Consider the following 26,125-nt stretch of genomic DNA (forward strand, 5'->3'; position numbering starts at 1 on the left):
GAAGAGGCTGAGGGAGATCCAAGGACAGTTTGACGACTGCACACACAGACACATACACACATACACACATACATAAGCACATAGAGACACACACACATACAAAGACACAGACACAGAGACACATACACACATGCAGACACATACAAAGACACACACATGCAGATACACACAAAGACACATACACACATGCAGACACACACAAAGACACATACACACATATGCACATAGAGACACACATACAAAGACACATACACACAGACACATACACACATGCAGACACACACAAAGATACATACACACATGCAGACACACACAAAGACACATACACACAGACACATACACACATGCAGATACACACAAAGACACATACACACATGCAGACACACACAAAGACACATACACACATACATACACACACAGACACAAACACACATACATACACACACAGATACACAATACAAAGACACATACATACACACACATGCAGACACAGAGACAGGCACATACACACATGCAGACACACACAGAGACAGACACGTACACACATGCAGACACACACACACGCAGACACAGAGACATATACATACACACACACATGCAGACACATACATACACACACACACACAAACACACATACCCACACACATACCCACACAGACACATACACACGTGCAGACACACACACACGCAGACACACCAGCACCCTTCCTCCCATGCTCCTCATGACCTGCAACACGCTCTGATCACACCTGGGAACACAATGACCAGCGTTGCCAGCTTCCCCTTAAAGACCTCCCGGCCGTACCTGGCCGCAGTGGTTGTATTGGGCTGCTGCGTGGGGAAGACGTAGCCTCCTCGGAGGTGAAGTCCGATTTTGTCTCCAGGAAGTTCCATCTCAACTCGTTCCTTCCTCCATCCCACTTGACCCCCCTGAGGCACACAGACAAATCCAACAATTGAGCTGACAGCACAGGGGCCTTCACTGAGGACCCCGGCACCACCTCTCGCAGGTGCTCCCTTTCCCACTCGGCTGAAGCACTCCTCCCCAGGCAGCCAAAGCAAGGGCAAGCAGCAGGCAGCTGGGGGTGTGAAAGCATCGATGCGCGCTGCGGCTACCCGCTGTGCGTGACGTGACGTTCCTAAAGGAGCCGTCGATACCCGGCCAAGCTCAAAGCACCCTTCAGCCCTCCAATGTTTGCTCGTGAGATACCACTCCAGTCCTTATCTTATTGCTGATAAGCTGATTTTTTTCAAATTTCATCGTGCCTACTGTTACATGACTTAAGCTGACTTTATACGGAAAATCTTACAGAAGTGTTTCAACGTGGGTGGATACTGTTCTCTCTAGGAAAATATCTTGTCTAGGCAGCTTCAAGCTACGGTCTTGGGAGTTGACGAGAAGCCCAAGTACTTACAGTCTCGTAGTCATACCAGACGGCATCAGGCACATATGCTACCACTTTCTCTGCACCCTGAAATTAAAAGAAAATACTGTCCTCATGACTCAGCCTCTCAGGAAAACAAAATGGATTTCTCAACATGCCTTAGAGAACTTATTTTTTATGTAACTATATTGCTTTTTTTTGCATCTTTCCAAGTCTGTTTGTTTATTGGCAAAATGAGGATGGCAGTGCAGTGATTGAATTAGACACTCTTCAGCATGCAGGATGTCTGGCACACGGCTAGTGCTTAGGAAATGACTGTTTTTAATTCAGCCACAGGAGACAACGTCCTGCAATCACTCGCGCACTCCACACTCAGCTCCTCCACACGCGTCAGCACCATGCGTCCCAAGTGCACGTGGCAGTGCCAAGCCAGTAGGCCAGAGGGAGGTGTTGCCATTGAGAGAAGAATGTTTTGTTGTTGCTGTTGTTGTTTGTTTTTGAGACGCAGAGAAAGAGAGAGAGGAGAAGAAGAGGCTAGAGAGAGAGCGAACACCCCTCTGGTGGTTTACTCCCCAAATGCCCTAAATAGGCAGGGCGGGGCCTGGGCTGAGGGTAGGGGAACACAACTACTTGACATCACCGCTTCCCCCCGTGTCTGGGTTAGCAAGGAGCTGGAGTCAGGATCCAGAGGCAAGAATCAAACCCACATACTCAGATGACGGACACGGTGCCTCACCCAGCATCTTAAAGGCTAGGCTAATGCCTGGCCCCTCTAGGGGAACTTATTCACCACACATCTTGCTGTGTCAGGCTGACTGCTAGTGCTGAGTCACTACTCCAGTCTTCATCTGCGTCAGGAAGCAGTCATGAACTGCTCTGAGAACCCGGCCACACACGGGATCATGTCTAAATATAGAGTCGCCAGTATGTGTTTTACCCAGTTGGGAGCTCCGTCAAAAGCAAAAAGCTTCTAGAGAGGAATATGTGTAGATATCAGATAATCATCTTCCCAAGACCCCAGCACACGCTTTTCAGGCTGCTTCAGCTACAGATGTTGGAAACTAGTCTGGGATAAGGAGCAGAGGAGTCGGGGCCGCGAGGAACAGACGCAAGATCACCGGCGTGTCTCCGTGGAAACACTTGCCTCTTCCAGAACTGGAGTGATGAGGAGGCCTGGCCCCCACAAAAACTGTTGGTACACATCCCAAGTGTTGTTGTCCCCGTAGAACCTGGAGACCAGAGAGAAGGTTCACGGAGACATGGGTCAGGCTCCTGGAAGCCTCCCCACAACCTGTCACGATTCATCCTGCTCCCCAATTACTCTGTGCCCCTCTCTGCACACCCCCCCGCCAGCCCCCCAGACAAGTCCACTTCCCCAGCCCAGCATCCCTCCTGTCCCCCCCCCTGGAGAAGCTCCTATTCCAGTGTTGATGGTAGGTGGGTTCTAGGCTGTAACTCAGTCTGCCCTATTTCCTTTTATTTAAAAAATGTAAAATAATAAATTTTAGAACTCTACCAACTTTAACTATCAACTATATATTAGTTCCTACATACATACATATACATATATACATCTATTTATACATATACATACATATTTTATATATAGAACTGGTTTGAGATATATATAATTATATATATCTGCAAAATTTTACTCATTGTCTTTTAGGATATCTGTGTTTTAAAGGGAAATTCCAAAAGATGGCAAAAATTCTCCCAAAGAATGAATACCTAATAAGGCAGATCTGAGGGCACTTCAAAATATCAATGGCAAATTGGATTAAAAGGTTTACTTGGGGGCCAACAGTTTGAAATATGTAATGTGCATTTCATTTTCCGTGACTTTTTGAAGACCCCTTTTATGAGCCTGAAGGTCTCATGTGCACACACATGGGCGTTAACTGCATTTGACAGGAGAGGCTCCTACACACCCTGTTTACAAGTTAAATTAGGGATGCAGGGCTGGCACTGTGGCTTAGCGGGTGAAGCCGCCACCTGCAGTGCCGGCATCCTGTATGGGTGCCGGTTCAAGTCCCGGCTGCTCCACTTCTGATCCAGCTCTCTGCTATGGCCTGGGAAAGCAGGGCAGATGGCCCAAGTGCTTGGGCCCCCGCACCCATGTGGGACACCTGGAAAAGGCTTCTGTCTTCGAATTGGCTGCAGCTCCAGCCATTGCGGCCATCTGGGGAGTGAACCGCAGATGGAAGACCTCTCCCTCTCTCTGCCTCTGCCTCTGTAACTCTTCCAAATATGTAAATAAATAACTCTAAATAAATAAATAAATAAGAGATGCCCCTTGACTGAAAAATTAGAACTCTAGAACCGTAGAATTCCTTTATAATATTCTTATTGGGTGCAAATGGCAAGCTTGTTCCTTGAGCTGGAACACAGTCCTGGCATCACAGTGCATTACAGGAGAGAACACCCCAGTCAAGCTACCAACTCCTTAAAAGACTGGAGAAATTAAAGGGGGAGGAATTTAAATGATTTGTCTAAGAAATGGAGTTAGTTAGTGGTAGAAAAAGCCATGAGTCCCGTGACTTTCAATCGCATTCTCTCCCCAAAGGGGACAGAAAATCACACTTATATCTACATGTAAGTATATATCCCTAATACCCGCCTCGAATAATATGGAAGCACCACTAGCCTCAAAATATAACATATGAATAATTGCTTGCATGCTTGATTTCACTCTGATATTTGATGATGTGACTGCATTAGCAGACTCAGGTGGGACAGGTAAGCTTACTCGTGCAGAAGGGGCCTGGCCACCGTGTCACCTCGGCTGTGAGCTCGGTAGAAGAGGGTGTACAGGTAGGGCAACAGAGTGTAGCGGATGTTAAGGTAGTGCCGGGAGGAATTCAACAGCAGAGAGTCAGCGCCGAAGGAGGCAGGATCCTGGTCCTGGGGAGACAAAGAGTTTGCAGCTGTGGGCTGGCGTCAGGACAGCAGAGGCACCTGCAGAATTCCACGAGGATTTCTCTCCAGCACGAGCCGGGACCTTGGTCGCAAAGCTGGCAGAGAGGGACCTTCTCATCACTGAATGCCCGTGCCTCACCTGCAGCTCGCCTGCCCCATTCACTCGCCAGGATTCCTCCCTTGGCAGACTGCGTTTTAAGAACTTTGAGGTTTTTCTTCATTTGCTTCTCATTACCAAACGGGCAGTGCATATAAAAAGCGTAGAGGATTGGTAGAAAGGTTCGCAGACTCACTCCTGACTTCAGGGGAACAGCCCAAGGCTGTGGGGCGTCTTCGCCAAGCAGCGTCAGTCCCAGTTTATTGCAAACGCAATGCAAAGCACCAGGGAAGGGATTGGCCCAGCAGATTTCTTGTCAAGGATTTAGACGGACCCGGTCCTGGTGAATGCCAAGTTTGCATTTATTTTATCTCTTGGGTGCCTTACCCTGTAGCCTTGGCCGTTGTGATTCCTGGAAAGTGGGTAAAAGGCTCCCAGCTGCATCCACCTCCTGCAGAGCTCCTCCGGGGCATCCAGGTAATAGCCGCAAATGTCAGGTCCCACCTGGAAGGACACACAGACAGCGTGGCCACCGTCTCCATCCCCCTCTGCCGTCTACAGGGTCCTCCCTCCGGCGCTGTGCGAGAGCCCCTCACTGAGAAGGCTGACATCTGACTCTGAGTGGTCAGAGCTGGTTCCGTCCTGAGCCCACATTTCACTGCTTGGTGACCCTTCCGTGCCTCAGTCTCCCCACTTAAAGGGATACTAACTTCCTACACAGAGTTTTAGTAAGTGAGGTAAGGAAAACACCTGGCATAGAGTAGTTTTAGAGTAAACAGTAACTAATCCTACTGCTAATACTATTCTGACTACAAATCAGAATTATTTCACTAGATCATAGCTCTGATCATGACGCTCATCTGCTCAAAAACCTCCAGGATCCCTTGCGGTCCATCCTAATAGCTCATCCAAACTGGTTCCATCCGGCTTCTCAGCAAGCCTTCCCATTCTCATCCTGCATAATACCAGCCCTTACAGACACATCAGTATTCTCCCACACTGGTTTCACTCACGTTTCTTTCTCAGTCTGGTAATGAGCACCTCCCCTCCACAGTCAGGAGAAATGCACCTGTTTTTCAAGGTTAAACTCAAGCAACTTCCTTTCCATGAAGTTTCTCTTGACTCTCTCCCCTCAACTCTGCCCGTCCCTCATAAGCCTCTCAGTTGGCAAACCCCTTTCTCAGGGGTTCCTATGATACTTAATTCACATGCACCTACTGGCCTTTTTACCCCAGTTTCTCGTAACTATTTGTTTACATGTATGACTGCTTTTATTAAATCGCTAATTCTTTGGCTATAGAGAAGGTATATGGGTTACTGTATCTCCACCATGCATATTTAGCTCAGTCTCTTGAGCATAGTAGGAGCCTGATAAATACAAGCATACTTCAAAAAAATTCATGGGAAAAAAAAGTCCATGGGAAATGTTATTACAAGAGAAGCTGGTTTGGGCACAAAAAAAAAATTTTAGAGTCCATGAATAGTTTTTTCATAATGCATATTTTTCCATGAACTTTTTTTATGTTTCGTTTCACTTTACCTCCAAGGCACTATTACTTCTTTTTCTGTCTTTTTAAAAATTTTATTTAAATTATAGAAGTTTCACATATTTGATACATACAGATTTAGGAACTTAGTGGCACTTCCCCCCAACCCTCCCTTAAGACCACTCAAATGGGTATATTTCAAGAGCTTTTGCACTAAAATAAATTTATTCTTTTTTTTAAAAGATTCACTTATTTAGTTGAAAGGCAGGGTGACATAGAAAGAGGAGACATTCCTGAAATGGCCAGAGTGGCCAAAAACAGGTTTTTTTTTTGAAAGCAGAGATATTAATATTACAGAGTGGTTGGCTAGTTGTCACCGATCAGGGAGAACATATGATATTTGTCCCTTTGGGACTGGCTTAATTCACTCAGCAAAATGTTTTCCACTATGAGAAATTGTGAGTTGATCGGTCCTGGTCCTGACTGTTGATGTACAACTTAATACTTTATCTCTTTTAGTATTTTTTTTTGTTCTACTTTAATACTATTGGTTGAACTCTGTAATCAACACACATTTATTCTTAGGTGTTGAAATTTAACTGAAAAGTGATCCCTGTTAAATATAAGAGTGGGAATAAGAGAGGGAGGAGATGTACAATTTGGGACATGCTCAATCAGACTTGCCCCAAACAGTAGAGTTAGAAACTTGCCAGGGAATTCCAATTCAATCCCATCAAGATTGCATGTACCAATGCCATCTCACTAGTCCAAGTGATCAATTTCAATTCACAATTGATCACACTGATAGGTTAAGAGTCAAAGGGATCACACAAACAAGACTAGTGTCTGCGAATACTAACTGATAGAATAAACAAGGGAGAGAACGATCCAACATGGGAAGTGGGATACACAGCAGACTCAAAGAATGGCAGATGTCCTAAACAGCACTCTGGCCTCAGAATCAGCCCTTAAGTCATTTGGATCTGGCTGAAGAGCCCATGAGAGTATTTTAGGCATGGAAAGCCAAGACACTCTGGCAAAAAAATAAAAAATAAAAAATAAAAAAAAAAAATAAATGAAAGGTCTCTGTGAGTGAGATCCCAGTAGAAAGAACAGGCCATCAAAGAAGGAGGTACCTTTCTCTGAAGGGAGGAGAGAACTTCCACTTTGACTATGACCCTGTCTAAATAAGATCGAAGTCAGCGAACTCAAGAGGCTTCCATAGCCTTGGAAACTCATGACTAGAGCCTAGGGAGATTACTGATGCCATAAACAAGAGTGTCAATTTGTTAAGTCAACAACAGGAGTCACTGTGTACTTACTTCTCATGTGGGATCTGTCCTTAATGTGTTGTCCAATGTGAAGTAATGCTATAACTAGTACTCAAACAGTATTTTACACCTTATGTTCTGTGTGGGTGCAAACTGATGAAATCTTTACTTAATATATGCAAAACTGATCTTCTGTATATAAAGATAATTGAAAATTAATCTCGATGTGAATGGAATGGGAGAGGGAGCAGGAGATGGGAGGGGTATGTGTGGGAGGGAAGTTATGGGGGGAAAAAGCCACTGTAATCCATAAACTGTACTTTGGAAAATTGTATTTACTAAATAAAAGTTAAAAAAATACTGCAGAGTGAGGGATTTGTGACAGTGATGATAATGTGGAGCATCCATCTGGGTCTCCCGTGCGAGTGGCATCTTCTGCTGCTTCCCCAGGCTCATTAGCAGGGAGCTGGTTCAGAAGAGGACCATCCAGGCTCCAACCAGCACCCATATGGGAAGCCAGCATCACAGGCAGTAGCGTTGCCAACTGCTCCACAATGCCAGCCCCGAAGCCTATCTTTTAATTCTACTTCACCATGGACTTCCTGAAGTACCCTCCCACTTCAGGGAATATCAGGGTTGTACTTAATATTTTCTTTTCTTTTCTTTTTTTTTTTTTTTTTTTTTTTTTTTTTTTTTTTTTTTTGACAGGCAGAGTAGACAGTGAGAGAGAGAGACAGAGAGAAAGGTCTTCCTTTGCCGTTGGTTCACCCTCCAATGGCCGCCGCACTGATCTGAAGCCAGGAACCAGGTGCTTCTCCTGGTCTCCCATGGGGTGCAGGGCCCAAGCACTTGGGCCATCCTCCACTGCACTCCCGGGCCACAGCAGAGAGCTGGCCTGGAAGAGGGGCAACCGGGCCAGAATCCGGCACCCCGACTGGGACTAAAACCCGGTGTGCCAGCGCCACAAGGCGGAGGATTAGCCTATTGAGCCGCGGCGCCAGCCTTTAATATTTTCAGAAGGCTAGACAAGAAAGTATGTCACAGTAGTAGAGCCATACGCATATTGACAAAGCACATGTTCTTGAGACATTAGATCACCAGGCCACGCAGGTAGGAGGGGAGACCTTGTGACCTGAGAATTCCCAGAATGAGATTGCCGGGTACGGAGACCCACTGAGACTGGGATGGGGACTCACCATGGGAATTCCAAAAAGGTTGAACTCGAGCACGCCAGGGATGGACCACCGAAGATCATTCCAGGTGGCTGTGTTGTCTCCTAACCAATGGGCTGCAAACTTGCCAGACCCCGCAAACGTGGAGCGGGTTAAAATAAAGCTTCTCCTACTAGGGAACACCGTCTTGATGGCTCTAGAGAGGGAGAGAGGTTTAGGGAGACAATGGAAGATCGTTTGTCTCAGCCAGGGAACACAGAAGCAGTGCAAAATATTAAAAATTAACACCCCATTCTCTTCTCCCAGTTTCCTCCTAGCAGAGTTAGAGTTGCTGTTGGAAGCAGGCTGCACCATTAAGTATGTTCACATTTTTATTATTTTAAGGTCTTTTATGTGCGTGATTAACCCCATAATTTAAAGAATGTCAAAAGCAGCCTTGATCATTGTGATAAGTGAAATCAGTCCAACCCAGAAATACAGTATCCTATGTGCTCTGTTGTTTGTTGAAGTTAATATAGAGAGTATTACAATTGTGTGGATTAACATCACTGGGAATTTAGTTATAAATATGCTTCACTGAATCATACCATGTATTTGACAATATGCTCTCTGTCCACATCATGATCACTGCCATGAATCCCTCACTCTGCAATATTAATATCTCTGTTTTCAAGGAAAAATAGTATACCTGTATATGTGTATAATGTCTACATTCAATGTGGATGTGGCAAAATGTTAAAAAGAATTGTAAAATAAAAGAAACTGCCTGGAAAATGTTAATAACTAGAGGGATATATATTTTATAACACAAAGGTAGAGATTAACTTTACATAGATGTCTATGCTTCGGTCTTTCATATCAAGCGTGAGACTCTAGACATACACACAAATGGTCTTATGAAGAGATTTTTGGTAGTTAAATTCTATTTAAATAGAAACACTTTGATAATTTTCAGTAAGAAAAGACATTTTAAAATTATATATATGTACTTTTATAATGACATACATATCCTCTATATTTTAAATTAGAAGTTTTTGTTCACATTCTTTAAAACTTTTGTTACAGAGTTTTCAACAACTTTCAAAATGGCCAAAGTTAGACCCACCACGTTGGCAATGAATGAATGTGCTTTAGGCCGGATTTCCTGCCATCATTGTTCGTATCAAGCAGAAGAACTTCTCAGCACCTTTTGCTCACTACTATTTGAGTCCATAACAAATGTAACAGGGCACAGCAGATGGGTGCTGAAACCTCACAGCGCATGGACAACTGTGTGCTACTTCACCTTCGTATGATAGTCTACACAGTGTGTCAGAGGGGAAAGCACATGAGCTTTGGACTCCTGAAGAAAAGGGCTCATATTTGCCCTTTGTCCTTCATCAGCTGTGGGCCTGGTGCAGGTTTCCCAGCTGCCCCCTTTTTTCTTGCAACCTTCCTTTCATTCTTTCACTCCTTCATTCCTTAAGTTAATACACTCCACAAGTTTTTACTGGATTTCTTCTTGTCTGTGTCAGATAGTTTCTTCCTTCAATGATGTCAGCCATGTTTATCTTGTAGAATTTCTAATGTGACATATATATACTTAGAATACAGTTGGATACATATAGTTAGAAATTATGTATGCGTATATATCGTTCTACATATCACCCAGCATCTAGCAGAGCAAGAACCATATGCAAATGCATAGCAGTAGCAGTCTTACTCGTCTGTGGCGATTGCCATGGAATAGCCATACAGACTGTGGACATCATACTGCTTGCCCCAGTGCTGCACTGCATCCATGCAGAGACTCTTGGAGAACAGGTACCCATTCAGGATTCCTGAAACAAGAGGGATCCATCGTCAGGGAGAGCCTCAGGTGCACATTTCCTGCTCCTTGATTGTCATGCTGCCTGAAAGGAAGCTCCCTTCCTCGGGCATCTGTTGTAAGCATTCTGTAGACAGTTGCACTGTTCCCCACTAGCAAAAGGGCAGATTCTCTGACATATACATCAGTTATGGGGCCCGTACACATCCTCCCGCCTGGGCTCTCATGGGACCACAGGCAGCAAGGCATGTGGACGGAAGAGGATCCGTTGGAATTGAGGCTCAATTTGAACTCCTCAAACTAAGCAATTAGCCCAGGAATAGAAATATTGGATAAAAGTGTAAATTAATCTCTGCCTCACTTTTCCCTTCACCGTCGGTTATATAGAATTACTCCTAATCTCTCTCTCGTTCATCTTCTCTCTGGTCCAGTTGCCCTGCTCTGTTCAGATTCCAATTACACTTGGATCCTAACTCTTTTGCAGTAGCCTCTTGATGACCAATTTAGTTCTTCTAACTAGTTGTGTACTGATGCCAGATTAGTATTTCCAAACCACTGGACTATCATAGCTTCCTTTTCCTAAAATATAGATTCTGTCAACAAAAGAATGAAAGGCACACTGCTTTGCCTTGCACTCAAAGCCCTCAACATTCGATTCTGACCTATCTGCCCTGATCTATTCCTGTAGTCTTCATAAAACGCTATAATCCTAGAAGCTCTTTGAGTTTCTGGTTTTCTTTGAACTACAGCTAGTGCTGTGATTTCAAGGCACACCCTGAGAGATAAAGTCGTTCAATGTTCAGTCAAAGTTCAGTAACAACACAGTCACTGACTTCTCAGGCCACGGGTCTGGGCGCCCTCTCATCCCCTGGTCCAAGTCTGTTTTTCACACAATGGATATCAGTAGACTTCACCCTCACCTGAAGACCAAGCGTGCTTCTCCGGGCTCTGACAAGCCCTGCCCTGTGGGTGACATAGATTAGCCACCAGCTGTGGCTTCTAGGCCATATGCTCCCTGGTCTGCCCAGCATGTTTTTTATTTGATGCTGTCTTAGTTTCTTTTTAAATTACCACAGTTTACTTTCACTATGTGCACACACGTACAAACTCCTCTGCCAGATTGCTCAGATCTATCCCATGAATTTAAATTATCAGACATTGCCACCTTAACCAAGCTGACCACCAAGACTTACTCGGAGTGAATGGAGGATAATTTAGGTTGCTTGTGGAACATCCTGAAACCGAACCATCAACAAAATTGGCCACTTCATTCATATCCTACAAGACACAGAGCATCAACTTTAAAAAGTAAGACCATCTCTTGCCTAGTACTGATCAAGTCTCTTTTTTGAGTGGGAGTGATCAGAGAAAACATTCTAGATTATTTTTAAATGCAGGGAATGAAATGGATTTTTCTGTTTTTTTCTACTCATTAAAGACCCTACTCCCTCGAAACTGTATATGTCAATCACTGAAAATGAACAATTTCCAAATATAAGTGAAAGAAATTTCTACTTATAAAATGTTATATATATCAACTAATAAATTCTTTCTATATACAAATACAACTATGGATACACACGCACATAGATACATATTCATACGATGACAGAGAGGAAGTACACACGAGCCACTTGCTATGAAAAAGAAAGATCTGGGAGCTGGTGCTGTGGCATAGTGGGTAAAGCCACTGTCTGCAGTGCCAGCATCCCATACGGGCACCGGTTCAAGTCCCAGCTGCTCCAGTTCCAATCCAGCACTCTGTGATAGCCTGGGAAAGCAGTGGAAAATGGTCCAAGTGCTTGGGCCCCTGCACCCACGTGGGAGACCCAGAAGAAGCTCCTGGCTCTGGCCATTGCAGCCATCTGGAAAGTGAACCAATGGATAGAAGACCTCTCTCTACCTCTGCCTCTATGTAGCTCTGCCTTTCAAATAAATACATAAATCTTAAAAAAAAAAGTAAAGAAAGATCTCGAAGGTTGCATATCAAAATATTGATGGTGGATGCCTTTAGTTGCTATCATTTGCACAAATTTTTGCTTTCATCTTCTCATATACCTATACTTTTTGAACTTTCTACCATTCTCTTGTAAATAGAAAATCTTCCAACACCAGAGCACCCTACAATTTGCTGAATGTCAGCTGGATCGCTGTTTTTCATCCCCCACGGTTTCTCTGGCTCTGATCTCCTTGTCCAACCTGTTCAAATGAAAGAGCCTTGAACTAGCAATTGAACAACTCATGAACTTTCTCATAATGTAAAGGGTATATGCCCTACCTTGGTTTTAGCTCATTCATTTGTAAAAGGACAGCTAAACTCGGGGAAAAAATGTCTGAGCTTTCTTCCACTCTAACCTTCTGCTTTGATTGTAAGCTATGTGTTTTAGTGAAATTACTCGGACGGTAACACAGGGAATACTGAGAATGACTGTCATACTTGCTTTGCTCTCCTCTTCTCCCTATGGCCCACAGATACAGAAATACAGATATGGATGTAGATAGATAATAGATATAGATACAGATGCAGATATAGATAATAGACAATCTGAACATTTACCACCTAATAAAGGTTTACAAACTCACAATCCAAATTCCATCAAATTTCACTTGATTGTAGAAAAGCTCAAATTCATTTGCCCACCAAAGTGCACAGGTTGGATTAGTGTAATCAGGAAACACAGTTGTTCCAGGCCAGACCTGCAGGATAAAAAGAAAAGCATGGTAAAAGGAAATCAAGTGATGATAGCATAAATCGAATTACTTGGCAAAAATCAACCCGTTAACATGGTCACAGCACCAGAGATGCTCTGGCACAGGTCCTTCTCAGTTGGGAAAGTGACTCACTCAGGCTATTAAGAACAAATGCTAAATAAATGCTCACTCAAGGAAAAGCATAGTTTTAAAGAAGTTATCTGGTCCTTAAGGCATGAATCAATGGATTAAAGTGCTGTCTCCCTTACTAATCGTTATCTCTGACACACTCTTCCCTATTTGTTTCTCTACTCCCAATTCTAGAATGGTAAGTGAGAGAGAGCACTGTGTCAATTTCAACAGTCCATTATTTTTAATGTATTTAATTTACTTATTAAATGTATTAATTTACTTATTAAAACATTTAAAATTTTTATTATCAATAATTGTAAACATTTATGAGGTGCAAAATGACAATCAACATGTGCTGATTATATCAAAATGATTAATACTACCCTTCCTTTGTCATTATTTTTTTATTTTTTTAAAGATTATTTTATTTATTTGAAAGACAGAGTTATAGAGAGAGGCAGAGACAGAGAGAGAGGTCTTCCATCCGGTGGTTCACTCCCCAGATGGCTGCAACAGCCAGAGCTGAGCCAATCCAAAGCCAGCAGCCAGGAGCTTCCTCTGGGTTTCCCACGTGGGTGCAGGGGCCCAAGAACTTGGGCTATATTGTACTGCTTTCCCAGGCCATAGCAGAGAGCTGGATCGGAAGACGAGCAGCCAGGACTAGAACTGGTGCCCATATGGGATGCCGGAGCTTCAGGCCAGGGCTTTAACCCACTGCACCACAGCCGGTCCCTGTCATTATTTTATGATTAGAGCCTTGAAGCTATTCTCTTTAGTTTGCTCACAAAGTATATAACAGGTTACCATGAACGATAGTTACCCCATTATGCTAGGTAACACTAGTACCTTTTTTTTCTAGCTAACTACAATTTGGTACATATTCTCCAACCTCCTTCATTGCCCCTATCCTCTTAGCTTCCAGCAATTATTCTTCTTGTTCAGACTGAATTTTTTGATTCAACATATGATGGAGAACATGTAGAATTTGTCTTTCTGGCTGATTTCACTTAATATGTCTTCCAGTTCTATCCACTTTGCTACAAATGACAGGATCTCATTTCTTGAGGATAAATTGTTTTCCATTGTATATATACGCTACAGTTTCTTTATGTACTCATCTATTGATGGATACCTCATATGACTTATAATATCAAATACTTTTCTATATTTCTTTCCTAAACACTTTTTCTAAGATACCATATTCTGAAAGGAACATCAGAGGTATGATAAATGAACCAGCAGTTAATAACTTCATAGAAAATAAGGACAGATGAAGGTTTGAGAAAGAAGCAATCACCCTTGTCAAATACTGCAGAGAAATTGAGTACGAAGGGAGACAGAACAGTTCCATTGGATTTATGGGTCAGGAGGTGACTATGCCATTGACCAGAGAGTATCGGTGAAGTGATGTGGGAAGAGACTAGTCACCAGTCCATGCAAATAAGGGTTCCTCAAAAAGTTGATGATAAATGTGTACTATAAAAGCACTACGCATGGATTACAAAAAAAAAAAATTGCAACAAAAATAAACATCTTTTAGTTCTATTTTTCTGTGAATTTTTTGAAGTACTCTTGCATAGGCATCCGAAAATGCACATCTAAACAATCACACACATGTTCTATCACAGCACTTCCAACAGACCCCACCAACATACCCACTGGCTTTCCCACTAAGTTACCTCTCCAACGATGGGAGTCACACCGTCTGAATCATTCACCCAAATCTTCATAGCCGAACCTCTGTCATATGGGCCATAGGGATTACTTGGGAGAGAGTTGTTAGAGATGGCTGGGTCCTAAAAATGCAGAAAATGCAATGACGAGACTATCTGTAAACTGGAGGCACTGAAGGAGACTGAGAGTCGGGGGATGCAGGAGGGGAGGGGGCATAATGAAAAGGAAGAGGGCATCGCATCACCTACCGCAATGATGACCAATTTCTGCCCATTACTGTGTAACTCCTCAACAAACTCGGGAAAGCCGCTGAAGTCCACTGGATCATAGGTGAAGTCCTTCCTCTCGTCCATGTAGTCAATGTCAGCATGCTGAACGTCCTGCAGATACACAGAGTCCACAACTTAGTGCCTAGGCATTTCCCCGTTAAATGGGGTCAATCAAGTCATCGTCAGGACTCCTGAGATCAAGGCTGACTCTGTGCTGGGCTTTCCCTGGTTAGTACTCGGTCCCTGGTATCCAAGTGCTTATTTTCCAAGAATAATTTCAAAAGCAAATCGTCTCACCCTTGCAATCAGGTTAACTGTATACTGATGACAAAATCACCCAGGCATTGAAGACACACACACTACACGACTTTTACCACATCCACAAGGAAAAGGTGGGAAGGCACTACTGCCCCCACACATCTCCCTTATTTTCTACCCCACATTTTGTTCTGTTTCTTCTCTCTACTTCCAAGTTTCTGGTGTTTATTCTGTCCTAATTTTGTCTGTATGAAAATACTAGGAACTAGAATGAAATCTGCTGTTGTTCTAATAGCCAGTTTGTGTCTTCTAGGGAATGGTTAGAGAGGAGAGAAGATTATAGTAGAGACTTTGGGGCTCTCCCCCTTGCATTCCTTGCAAAATCTCCAATACCACTATAGCCAATATAATAAACACATTCAAATTTATCCATTCAAAGCATACAAATGCTTTATTACATGCAGGTACCACATCCTTTTGTCTACTTAAACTTGGACACAACACTCAGCTCAGTTAACAGTTTTCTAGTCCATGTCTAAGTGTTTGCTTTCACATTCCACTTCACTGCGTGTTGGTAATATTTCATTTTTTCACTCCCTGGATCACTGAAGAAGGGAATTCTATCCATATGTGAGGAGAACCGCATGGAAAATAGAAAGCCACCATCACATTAGAGATGCAAGCATGGAAACAAGCTACTCTGCTTTTCTAATTTTTTTTATTTGACAGTTAGACAGTGAGAGAGAGAGACAGAGAGAAAGGTCTTCCTTCCATTGGTTCATCCCCCAGATGGCCGCTACGGCCACAGCTACACTGATCCGAAGCCAGGAGCCAGGTGCTTCCTCCTGGTCTCCCACGGGGTGCAGGCCCAAGCACTTGGGCCATCCTCCACTGCCTTCCCGGGCCACAGCAGAGAAGAGGAGCAACCGGGACTAGAACCCGGCGCCTACATGGGATGTGGTGCTGCAAGTTGAAGATTAACCAAGTGAGCCATGTCACCGGCCCCAGCTTTTCTGATATTAAACAGGACTTAGAATATTAAATGAGGTCTATAATCTTAGATGGGTTTTGATATTAAAATGGGGCCATTTATAGATAACTAAAGCAGGCATCTAGCATAGTGCCTGCCATGAGAATCTACTATTACTCTGGTTGTGCCAATTATCTTTTACCTCAATCCTGTCTCTGCACTTTACCTGCTATCCACTCCCTACCCCCATTTGTATAAACCTGATGAGTCCCAGAGAATAAAGAACAGTGGGATATGTGGCCAGAACAGACAGTAGATACACCTACCTAAATATCTTGACCTACTAGAATTTTCTGCTCTCCTCCTCCAACCCCACCCCCTGTTTCCTCAGTATTCCTACTCCTGTTAATTCTCAATTCTATAACATGATATTTTAAATTTTTTATTTATTTTCTTTTTTAAGGTTTTTATTTAATGAATACAAATTTTATATGTACAGCTTTTAGGAATATAGTATTTCTTCCCCCCATTCCCACTCTCCCACTCTCACCCCCATCCTATCTCCTACTCTCTCTCCCATTCCATTTTTCATTAAGATTCATCTTTAATTCACTTTATATACAGAAGATCAACTCTACACTAAGTAGAGATTTCCACTGTTTGTACCCACACAAACACACCAAGTATAAAGAACTGTTTGAAGACTATTTTTACCATTAATTTGCATAGTGCAACAGATTAAGGACAGAGGGCCTGCATGGGGAGTAAGTACACAGTGACTCCTGTTGTTAATGTAACAATTAATACTCTTATTTTTGACATCAGTGACCACCAGAGGCTCTTGTCATGAGCTGCCAAGGCTATGGAAGCCTTTTAAGCCCACGAACTCCATCGGTATTTAGACAAGGCCATATGCACAGTGGAAGTTCTCTCCTCCCTTCAGAGAAAGGCCCCTTCTTTCCACCAGGGTCTCACTCATAGAGATCCCTCATGTAGGTCATTTTTTGCCACAGTGTCTTGGCTTTCCATGCCTGAAATGCTCTCCTGGGCTTTCCAGCCAGATCCAAATGCCGTAAGAGCTGATTCTGAGGTCAGAGTGCTGTTTGGGGTATTTATTTTCATCTCATTTGAAAGGCAGTGAGACCAAGCCAAATAAAGAGAAGTGTTCCATCTGCTGATTCACTTCCCAAATGCTAAAGCCAGGGACCGAGAACTCAACCTGTATCCCTTGTATGAGCAGCAGAGACCCAAGTACTTGAGTCAGAGTCATCTCTGCTGCCTCCCAGAGTTCTCATAGCAGGAAGCAAGAATCGAAAACGGAGGGGCCAGCGTGTGGCACAGTAGGTTCATCCTCTGCCTGTGGCGCCAGCATCCCATATGGATGCCAGTTCTAGTCCTGGCTGCCCTTCTTCCAATCCAGCTCTCTGCTATGGCATGGGAAGGCAGTAGAAGATGGCCGAAGTCCTTGGGCCCCTGCCTCGGTGTGGGAGACCAGGAAGAAGCACCTGGCTCCTGGCTTCAGATCCACGCACCTCCAGCCGTTGCAGCCATCTGGGGGGTGAACCACTGGAAGGAAGACCTTACTCTCTGTCTTTCCCTCTCACTGTCTGTAACTCTACCTCTCAAATAAATAAATAAAATCTTTAAAAAAAAATGGAAGTAGGACTTGAACCCAGACACTCCAATAGACAGTACAGTTGCCCCAAGCACCATTTTAACCACTGTGCCATATATTTGACCCCTAAGTGCTTCTTTTAAACATTTATTTATGAACTTTCTTTCCCCCAATTCCAAAATGTTGATTTATTACCAATTCAATAGCAATCAAAGTACTAGTGAAAAAAACAGATGATTGTAAAACTTGTTACATGAATTTTTAAATCCATTGAATTATGCAGCATTTACACTGCAACTAGCTATACAATCTTGGTCCAGTTATTTCCAGGAACTTAGCCTCACATATCATCAGTGAGCAAAGGATGCTAACCCAGATGACTCCAGACTGTGTCCAGTAGTACAATTTTTTTTTTTTGCCTAAGTCCTTAGGATTTAAAATTACTCCCCTTCCTGAATTTCTTCTTACAATATTTGTGAAAACATCGTTTGTCAAGGAGTAGAAGAGTGGATGTGGATCTGCACAATTTTTATCTGATGCTGAACCTAAGAATTGAGCTTATAACTGAAACTTAGAATTTCTTAAAGTAAGACATCACTTTAATGGTAAGTCTCTGCCGTGACATCGTGAGTTAGCCAAGAAAATCTACACTGAGAAGCATTAATATTCTACAATCCACACTTAGAGAAACAGCTTTAGAATTCAAGTAAAAATGCATTTTGTAAAATGGAGTCAAAACAGTAAGCACAAGTAAGTTTTACAAAAATATTTTATGATAAAGCCAGAGGAAAAAACCTGATTGCCTCCTAAACCATAATCATAATCTCTAAATATTATTTCCTACTATCAAGACTAAGGGTTCCTTAAAGAAACATTGATTCGACAAAAATGTCTGAAATTCCAAATATATAAAATCATTATATTTCAAAATATAAAAATTCAAATTGATAAAGTAAAAATAGTTGTTTATTCCTCAAGGGAATTTATTTTTGGAGAAGTTTATTTGCTGTTGCTGTAGGTTTTCTTTTAATTTTTATTTATTTGAGAAACAGAGAGGGGTAGAAAGAGAGAGACAGACAGCGAGCTCCTATCACTGGTTCACTCCCCAAATGCCTACAAAGGTTAGGACTTGGCCACAGCCAAATCTGAGAGCTGGTAACGCTATCCAGGTCTCCTCTGTGGGAGGCAGGAATCCAATTGCTTGAGGCATCGCAGGGTCTTCACTGGCTGGGAGCTGTGGTCAGGAGCTGCACTTGGGAGTCAAACCCAGGCACTCCGATGTTGGAGGGCTAGTCCTAGAGGAATTGTTCACGCCTGACTTACATAAGGGAGTTGTGCGGCACGGTTTCTCTCCACGACTTGTCTCATGTTATCCAGGGTTCCATACTCGTAACGACTGAGGTGAAATCCAAGAGCCCAGTATGAAGGTAGGGCTGGCCGTCCAATGAGCTGGAAAATTGTGAAATGAGAATTAGACAATACGCTACCTTTGATAAAACTTTTTCTATGTGTTGGCTTGGGGCATAAAACATATTTCGCTTTCCAACACACTGATTCGTGAACGGCTGCGTGCTACTCTGTTTCCATATGCTTTACAAACCACTGAGCACAGGGCAATGTTTGTGCGTCTTTGTATTCTCCCCCCTTTTCATAACACTGAATATTTTAAGGCAAGTTTCATTTGTTCTCTAATGTCTCAAATTTTTAGAAGTGATTTTTGTGGGTCATACTTGCCTGTTTTTAAGAATGGATGCTATTTAGGATTTCCTCAGTAACAGCCATGATACCCTAACTTTACCTCTAGATATTCTTGAACAACTTGCTCGGGTGTGTCTCCCAAGAACACATAGAAGTCGAGAATTCCCCCGATGGTGCGGTAAGTGACTGCTGGGGCAGGCTGGAGGGCAACCTCTTGAAAGATTAAGAGTGAAAGAAAAACAGAAATTAGAATTCATTCTGGAGTAATACCTACAAGCTGTTAAACCGAAAATCACTGGCTATCTGAACACTAATAATGTGATCCTAATGCCTCGCACTTTTCATGCAAAGGGCGAGACTGAAGATCAGCATCTCAGCACAAACGGGAGTCAGGGCATGTGTTCTGCGGACGTTTTTAATAATAGGTGATGGGGACACCCCAGCTCCTTGTGGCAGCACACTAAGGAAAGCCAACCAGACTCATCAAGGGGCCCGGAAGAAGCCACTGTGGCATAAAAGTCATTAGGGACTAATGGCATTAAGTTGCTGAAGTCCCTGATTGCCCTGAAAGTAGGCCTTCTCAAGAAAACTCGGTTGTCACAAATCCTGCCCTATGGAGCAACTCAAATCCTCTCTGAGACACTGTGCACCATACCCAGACACTGTTCCAAGACCACTTATCACCAATGCACTTTCCTAAGGGACAATTTACCTATCCCAAAAGTCATTTTTTCCCATAAGCTTTCCCTATTAAAATGGTACACAAGCGACGTGCTCACCACCCCTTGGAGTTACACATTATTGAGCATTCCAGTGCGAATGCGTGTTGTACATGTAAATAAACTTTCTTTTCTCTTCTTAATCATTTTGTCAGTTTCATCTGCAGGCTCCCAAGAACCAAACACAACAGGGCAGAGGAAATGTTTCCATCCTTTCCCAGTCACAACCATGTCATTCCCGCCTCCAGTTCCAGCAGTATTGCTAAGGCTGTAACCCAATCAGGCACAAGGAGGAACCAACCTCAGTGAACTTCACACCAAACAAGAGCTGAACTAAAAAGTGTCAGAGATGACCTCACAAATTCAGAATCCCTCTACGTTCCAACGACCCTTCTCGGAAACTGCCTTTCAGTCTTGGCTTGCGTCCAGATCAACTTAAACGTACTTTTCCGTCAGAGGAACAACATGCGCAGAATATGTAGGATCGTGTGGCCTTTCCCATTAAGTCCAGTTGAGCTTGTGTTTGGATTCCTTTCATCTACCTGAGACTGTACAGCCTTATCTTATCTCAGTCTATTCTTGGACTATCGGATATCCTCACTGCCTTAGCATCATCTAAGATTCTCTTAGGCTCTTAGAATTAGGTGGCTTAGATTCATTTATTGGTTATCTTACAATCATCTTGGATCACTTGGAAGATTTTACAAATACTCTGTGGTAAAGCATCAGATCTTTTCTTTTTAATTTCCAATTAATTACAAAGAGACAACTTTGTAAAATAACATGGGAATGAGTTACTGGGCGAAGTTTTATATACGTGCTTAGATGCTGCCAGCACGGTTTACTCTCAGTTTCCATGCTTACTGTGGCCCTGAAGCGGTTTGTGAACCAGCCACAGACCACACTTTGAGTAGCACTTGTCTGCTAATGCAGTGGTGCTCAACGGTGAAAAGGGCAGAGGTCAGTACCCTACACCCACCATCAACCTAGGAGGTTCTGATCCATCTCCTCTGTCTGTGGTGATTCACTGCTAGGGTCTACTGAATGAAAGGCTAAGAAGAAGGGGGGGAGGGAAATGGGAGATATTGTCTGAACAGATTGCAGGGATGAGCTCATTATACTAACTCTGCAATAGAAGAAGAAATTCTAATTCTAATGATGCTAATACTCTAACAGGGGCAAGAGATTCAGGGAAATGCTGAGCTCAAAGACAACCCCCTGGCTCGCGGCTGTCATGGGTCCACAGGTAAGGAGGCAGAAAGGGAACATGTAAGCCTTAACCTGCGTCTCAGTCATTCATAAAGGGACAGGGACTGAACTCAGGTCACTGCTGTTTACGAATGTTCATTGGTCTTTTACCCATGGCGTTGCTGTTCATCAGAAATACCCCAAAGGACAATCCACTTGCATCTTCCAGGCACAGGAAGAATGTCTGAGCACCATACAGGTTAGTTCCATCCTAAAGGAAGATAATTAAGAAGAAAAAATTTACCACCAAGTAGTCTAACCACCATATGGTTGGATTGGCTTAGGAAATCCATCTTTAACCTGTGAGTAACTGCCAAGAAATTCAAAGTCCATGAAGATATGAATACATTTTAGAACGTGGGACCTGTATTTGGCTGATGTTAATTAACCACATGATCCAGTGCTTTCATATAAATGAGCCAGCTGTGACCATTCATTGAGTAGGAGTGGAGGTTGTATTATATGTGACAAGGTGGAAGGGTGGGGATTTTCAAACCATAATTCAAAGAGGTACCCCTCTCAAAGATGCCAGTTCTTAACTCAACATCATTTGCGAAAGCACAAAGATTTAACATGAATGAAGCAACCATAAGGAGCTGAAGGCTAAGACTCCACAGCAAGGGAGTTCTCAACACAGACTGCACCCCAGATCCATGGGAACAAAATTCCTGGGGGTGGAAACGGACATTGCTATTGTGTTTTTTTTTTAATTTCCCAAAATAACTCCACCAGTCTAGAACAATGTTTTCAAAAGTTGATGTATTTATGAATTACATGAAGATCTTAATTAAGTGAGCGTTCATCTCTTACATGTGGGTGCAAAGATTTACATGGTTTGCCAGCATCTGCAGTTGCTCAAATGAATAATGACCACCAGCCACTCCTAGATAAGTAGCTCTGACCCAGCACCTTCTCGGCTTCTCTGGCAGGCAGATGTATGGCAGAAAGCACGTACTTTATGTCAGAGCACGTAAAGAGTGGGTCCTTTCCCTGCCATTTACAAATTATTTTACTTGGGCTAAGTTGGCTTCCCTGAGCCTCAGTTTCACCTATTAAATGGGAAAATTATGTTTTTTTCTGAGTTGGTTTGTGAAATAAACATAATACATAAAAATAGTTGCATAATAAATTATTGCTATGATCTTATATCCAGGCATTAGTTCTCCTTAATCAAGAAGTCCCCAAATGACAGAGTACTTCTAAGCTGGGAATCAGCACTGCTTCGAATTTTAGCAGTCAAAACACACAAAGGCAAAATAAAACAGTAATAGCAAAAATGAAACTTTGACCACCTAATCATTCATTGTGCAAACAATGACTCATACATGGCTATGGCTGGGACTTCATTCTATGTTGCTGACAAATCAGTGATTTTTCAAAGATCAGCCTAAAAATCTGGAAATCATAATCCACTGTTGTTCAAAGTATAGATAATAATAATATGTTTATTTCATAGGGAAAACAGAGTTTAAAGTAGTTGGCATTTACTGAGTGCTTTCTATGTAGAAGGCAATCTTTTGGAGAGTTTGCAGGCATCAGTTCATTTATTTCTCAACAGAACCCTATAAGGATTATCCTCATTTCATAGATAAGGAATTAACTTGCCCAGAACACACAACTGGGAAATAGTAGGGACAGAATTTAAATGCAGAAAGTGTCACTCTAGAACTTTACCTTAACTACTGGGTTGTATGACTAGAAATACCCTTCAAAAACTCAGTAGAAAGGGGCCCATCCTAAAATCTTACCTCACTGGGGGTTGTGTCCCTGGTAAAAATAGGCCAGGTCTTCCAATTCATATCATGCCGGTACTGTTGGTGCACATGTTCCCCCAGACCATACACGTTGGCGCTGGGCAGGCGGATGGAGAACTGCAGGAACTGATCAGCAAACAGGAGCGGCCCAATGCTCGAATCAAACCTAACAGGTGGAAACACGGGGGCAGGTGGGCAGTTGGGATATGCAGATCATAACTGCTTAGAAAAGTGTTCTTTAAGACTCAGTGACTCAGCGTTCCCATTTACCTCCTGTGATATTGCTCCACAGACACCAAGAGTTTAAGACTCCTCAAGGGTAGATACCATGTGACACGTTTTTGGTTTGGTTGTTTTTTTGTTTGTTTGTTTGTTTGTTTGTTTTTTTTTGACAGGCAGAGTGGACAGTGAGAGAGAGACAGAGAGAAAGGTCTTCCTTTGCCGTTGGTTCACCCTCCAATGGCCGCCGCGGCCGGCACGCTGCGGCCAGCGCACCGCTCTGATCCAATGGCAGGAGCCGGGTGCTTCTCCTGGTCTCCCATGGGGTGCAGGGCCCAAGCACTTGGGCCATCCTCCACTGCCTTCCCGGGCCACAGCAGAGAGCTGGCCTGGAAGAGGGGCAACCGGACGTTTCTTACGTTTGCCCCCCAGAGGCCCTGCCACCTGCCCTGAGCACACTACTTATGTGACAGGAGATGTTCAGTGAATATTCACTAGTAGGCAAGTGGTTACATCAGTGGAGAAAAGGAATAGAGAAATAAAGGGTAAAAATGGCCAAACAGAAGGAAGGAAGAGAAAGGAGGGCACAGAACAACACACACGTGGAGGCGGAGTCTGGTCACCGACACAGGGCATAACTGAGGAACACTGCTGAAAGGCACCATTCCTCAGGCTCTCAGAACCCCTTATCCATAGTCTTCCTACTGTGACCCCCAAAGAGGTGTCCGAAACTTACAGAAGACGATCGTTGCTTCTTCTGGTCACTTTGATGCTAAACGGCTCTTTGGAGACCTCAACTTGGTAGTTCAAGGAGGAGGCAGCACTTCCATGGAAGGGCTGCACGTGCTCGTGGGGTACTTCATACCTGGTCTTGGTTGGGTCAGTTAACTGCAGAGAGAATAGGAGAGAGAAAGTCAAAACAAAACCTTTGCTATAGTCAAAAACAGAATTGTCCTTCCCAACACCAGTGCTTCCCCATATCTATGCCTGCTGTGCTGGAAACCACAGAATAATTAACTGCCATTATGGCACCAAATTCACATGTTTAGCAACTATGAATATAAGTTACTTTTTAGGTAAAGAGAAATACAACAAGTTTATCAAGGTGGATTATCTCTAGAAAATTCAGAACTGTGATAATTCCTCTCAAAAAAGTTCTTGAAAAATAAACTGTAGGGATAGATATTGTGGTACAGAGGGTTAAGCTGCCATTTGGAAGACCCCAGCCTATGTTGAGTACCTGACTCAAGTCCCAGCTACTGTACTTTTAATTCAACTTCCTGCTAATGAAATGCTGGGAGACAGCAGACCATGTCTCAAGTGGTTGCCATCCACTGGGAGAACCAGATGAGTTTCAGCCTCGCCCAGACCTCCTGGGTGTTATGGGCATTTGGGGAGTGAACCAGAGATGGAAGTTTTCTCTCTCTTCTCTCTCTCTCTCTCTCTCTCTCTCTCTCTGCCTCTATCCCACTCAAACACATAAAAATAAATAAATAAACTTTTTAAAAATACTCAGGCCAGCATTGTGGAACAGTGGATTAAGCTGTGGCCTGTGGTGCCAGATCCCATGTTAAAGCATGTGTCCTAATCCCAGTTGCTCTGCTTCCAATCCAGCTCCCTGCTAATGCACTCAGTAAAGAAGTGGAAGATGGCTCAAGTACTCGGACCCCTGCACCCAAGTGGGAGACCTGGATAGAGTTCCTGGCTCCTGGCCTTGGCCTGGCCCTGCCCCAACTATCATGGCTTTTAGGGAATGAATCAATGTACGGAATATCTCTCTCCCTGTTTAAGCCTCTGCCTCTGTCACTGTGTCAATCAAATAAATAAAACAAATCTTTTAAAAACAAACAAACTACAACCTTAAAGTGGAAACGGTTAGATGTCTGGTATTCTGCCGTGAGAAGGACGTTTTCAACATCATTTCCGAAGGGAGATGAAGAAGACAGACTTTTCAACTGGGCTGTGAATCCTAATATGTAGAGAAGAAATTAGCCACTTTTTAACTTAAAGCCACATAAAATTAAATTTTATATCATAGGAGTTGATGAAATACTTTTTATTTCCCAAAAGAAGGGAAGAGATGATGTGTGTCCAATCTCCCACACGCATGTTCTGGAGCCAGAATCTGAAGCTAGCACTGTGTTGCTCTTCTATAACAGCTACCCCAAATCCTCCCTCAAAGATCTAGCTCAATCCGCCAGTCCATCAATCATTTTGTGTTAACCAGATACTCTTTACACGCTCAGCCCCAATGTGCACATCTGCTGTATTCCTTCTCAGTCATTTCTAGATGACATTATAGGCGACATGTACGTTGATGGTGTTGATGTCACTTCCCTAAGTAAATGGTAAATAGGTAGAAGTGTGACCTTATTCCAAGAACCCCATAAGCCAAGAGCAGCTGGAATGGGGAACATGCCTCTTTGTCTACACCAAGAGCCTCCCCAAAGTAAGAAGAGGGCATGTTAAGTTCATAAACACTGACGCTGTCTAGGTGACTTTTGTAGAATTTGGGTAAAATTGGAATTGGTTCTACTCCCTCAAATCAGAGTCAGCAGTTACAGAGTCCAAATCCCCTACTCCAAAAGTGATAGACATGAGGGCCAAAAATGTCATGGTGATTACAGATGTACAAAGGTACACAAAGGCAAAGCTGGAAACAGAACATGGTCTCCAAGCTCCCGAGGCACAGACTGAGTTTCTTTTGGTGCTAAAATAGATTGGTTCAGAGCAATGCCCG

General features: G+C 43.2%; 1 protein-coding gene across 1 annotated transcript in view; it reads right to left on the reverse strand.

Annotated features, from left to right (window-relative positions):
- The window catches only part of LOC100358478 (maltase-glucoamylase), a 170,825-nt gene that overhangs the window by 123,219 nt on the left and 21,481 nt on the right, over positions 1–26,125 (reverse strand). Inside the window, exons 5-21 of the mRNA XM_070069892.1 lie at positions 25,245–25,354; positions 24,122–24,273; positions 23,161–23,332; positions 21,524–21,623; positions 19,546–19,658; positions 19,071–19,196; positions 14,884–15,015; positions 14,641–14,757; positions 12,722–12,835; positions 11,332–11,416; positions 10,034–10,151; positions 8,356–8,527; positions 4,789–4,905; positions 4,135–4,289; positions 2,530–2,614; positions 1,416–1,472; positions 806–930 (exon numbers count right to left, since the gene is read on the reverse strand). Coding sequence (XP_069925993.1) covers positions 806–930; positions 1,416–1,472; positions 2,530–2,614; positions 4,135–4,289; positions 4,789–4,905; positions 8,356–8,527; positions 10,034–10,151; positions 11,332–11,416; positions 12,722–12,835; positions 14,641–14,757; positions 14,884–15,015; positions 19,071–19,196; positions 19,546–19,658; positions 21,524–21,623; positions 23,161–23,332; positions 24,122–24,273; positions 25,245–25,354 — 2,050 coding nt within the window. The remainder of the gene's footprint in view (positions 1–805; positions 931–1,415; positions 1,473–2,529; positions 2,615–4,134; positions 4,290–4,788; positions 4,906–8,355; positions 8,528–10,033; positions 10,152–11,331; positions 11,417–12,721; positions 12,836–14,640; positions 14,758–14,883; positions 15,016–19,070; positions 19,197–19,545; positions 19,659–21,523; positions 21,624–23,160; positions 23,333–24,121; positions 24,274–25,244; positions 25,355–26,125) is intronic.

The sequence above is a fragment of the Oryctolagus cuniculus genome, chromosome 3 (assembly GCF_964237555.1).
Source record: "Oryctolagus cuniculus chromosome 3, mOryCun1.1, whole genome shotgun sequence".
NCBI classification, from domain to species: Eukaryota; Metazoa; Chordata; class Mammalia; order Lagomorpha; family Leporidae; genus Oryctolagus; species Oryctolagus cuniculus.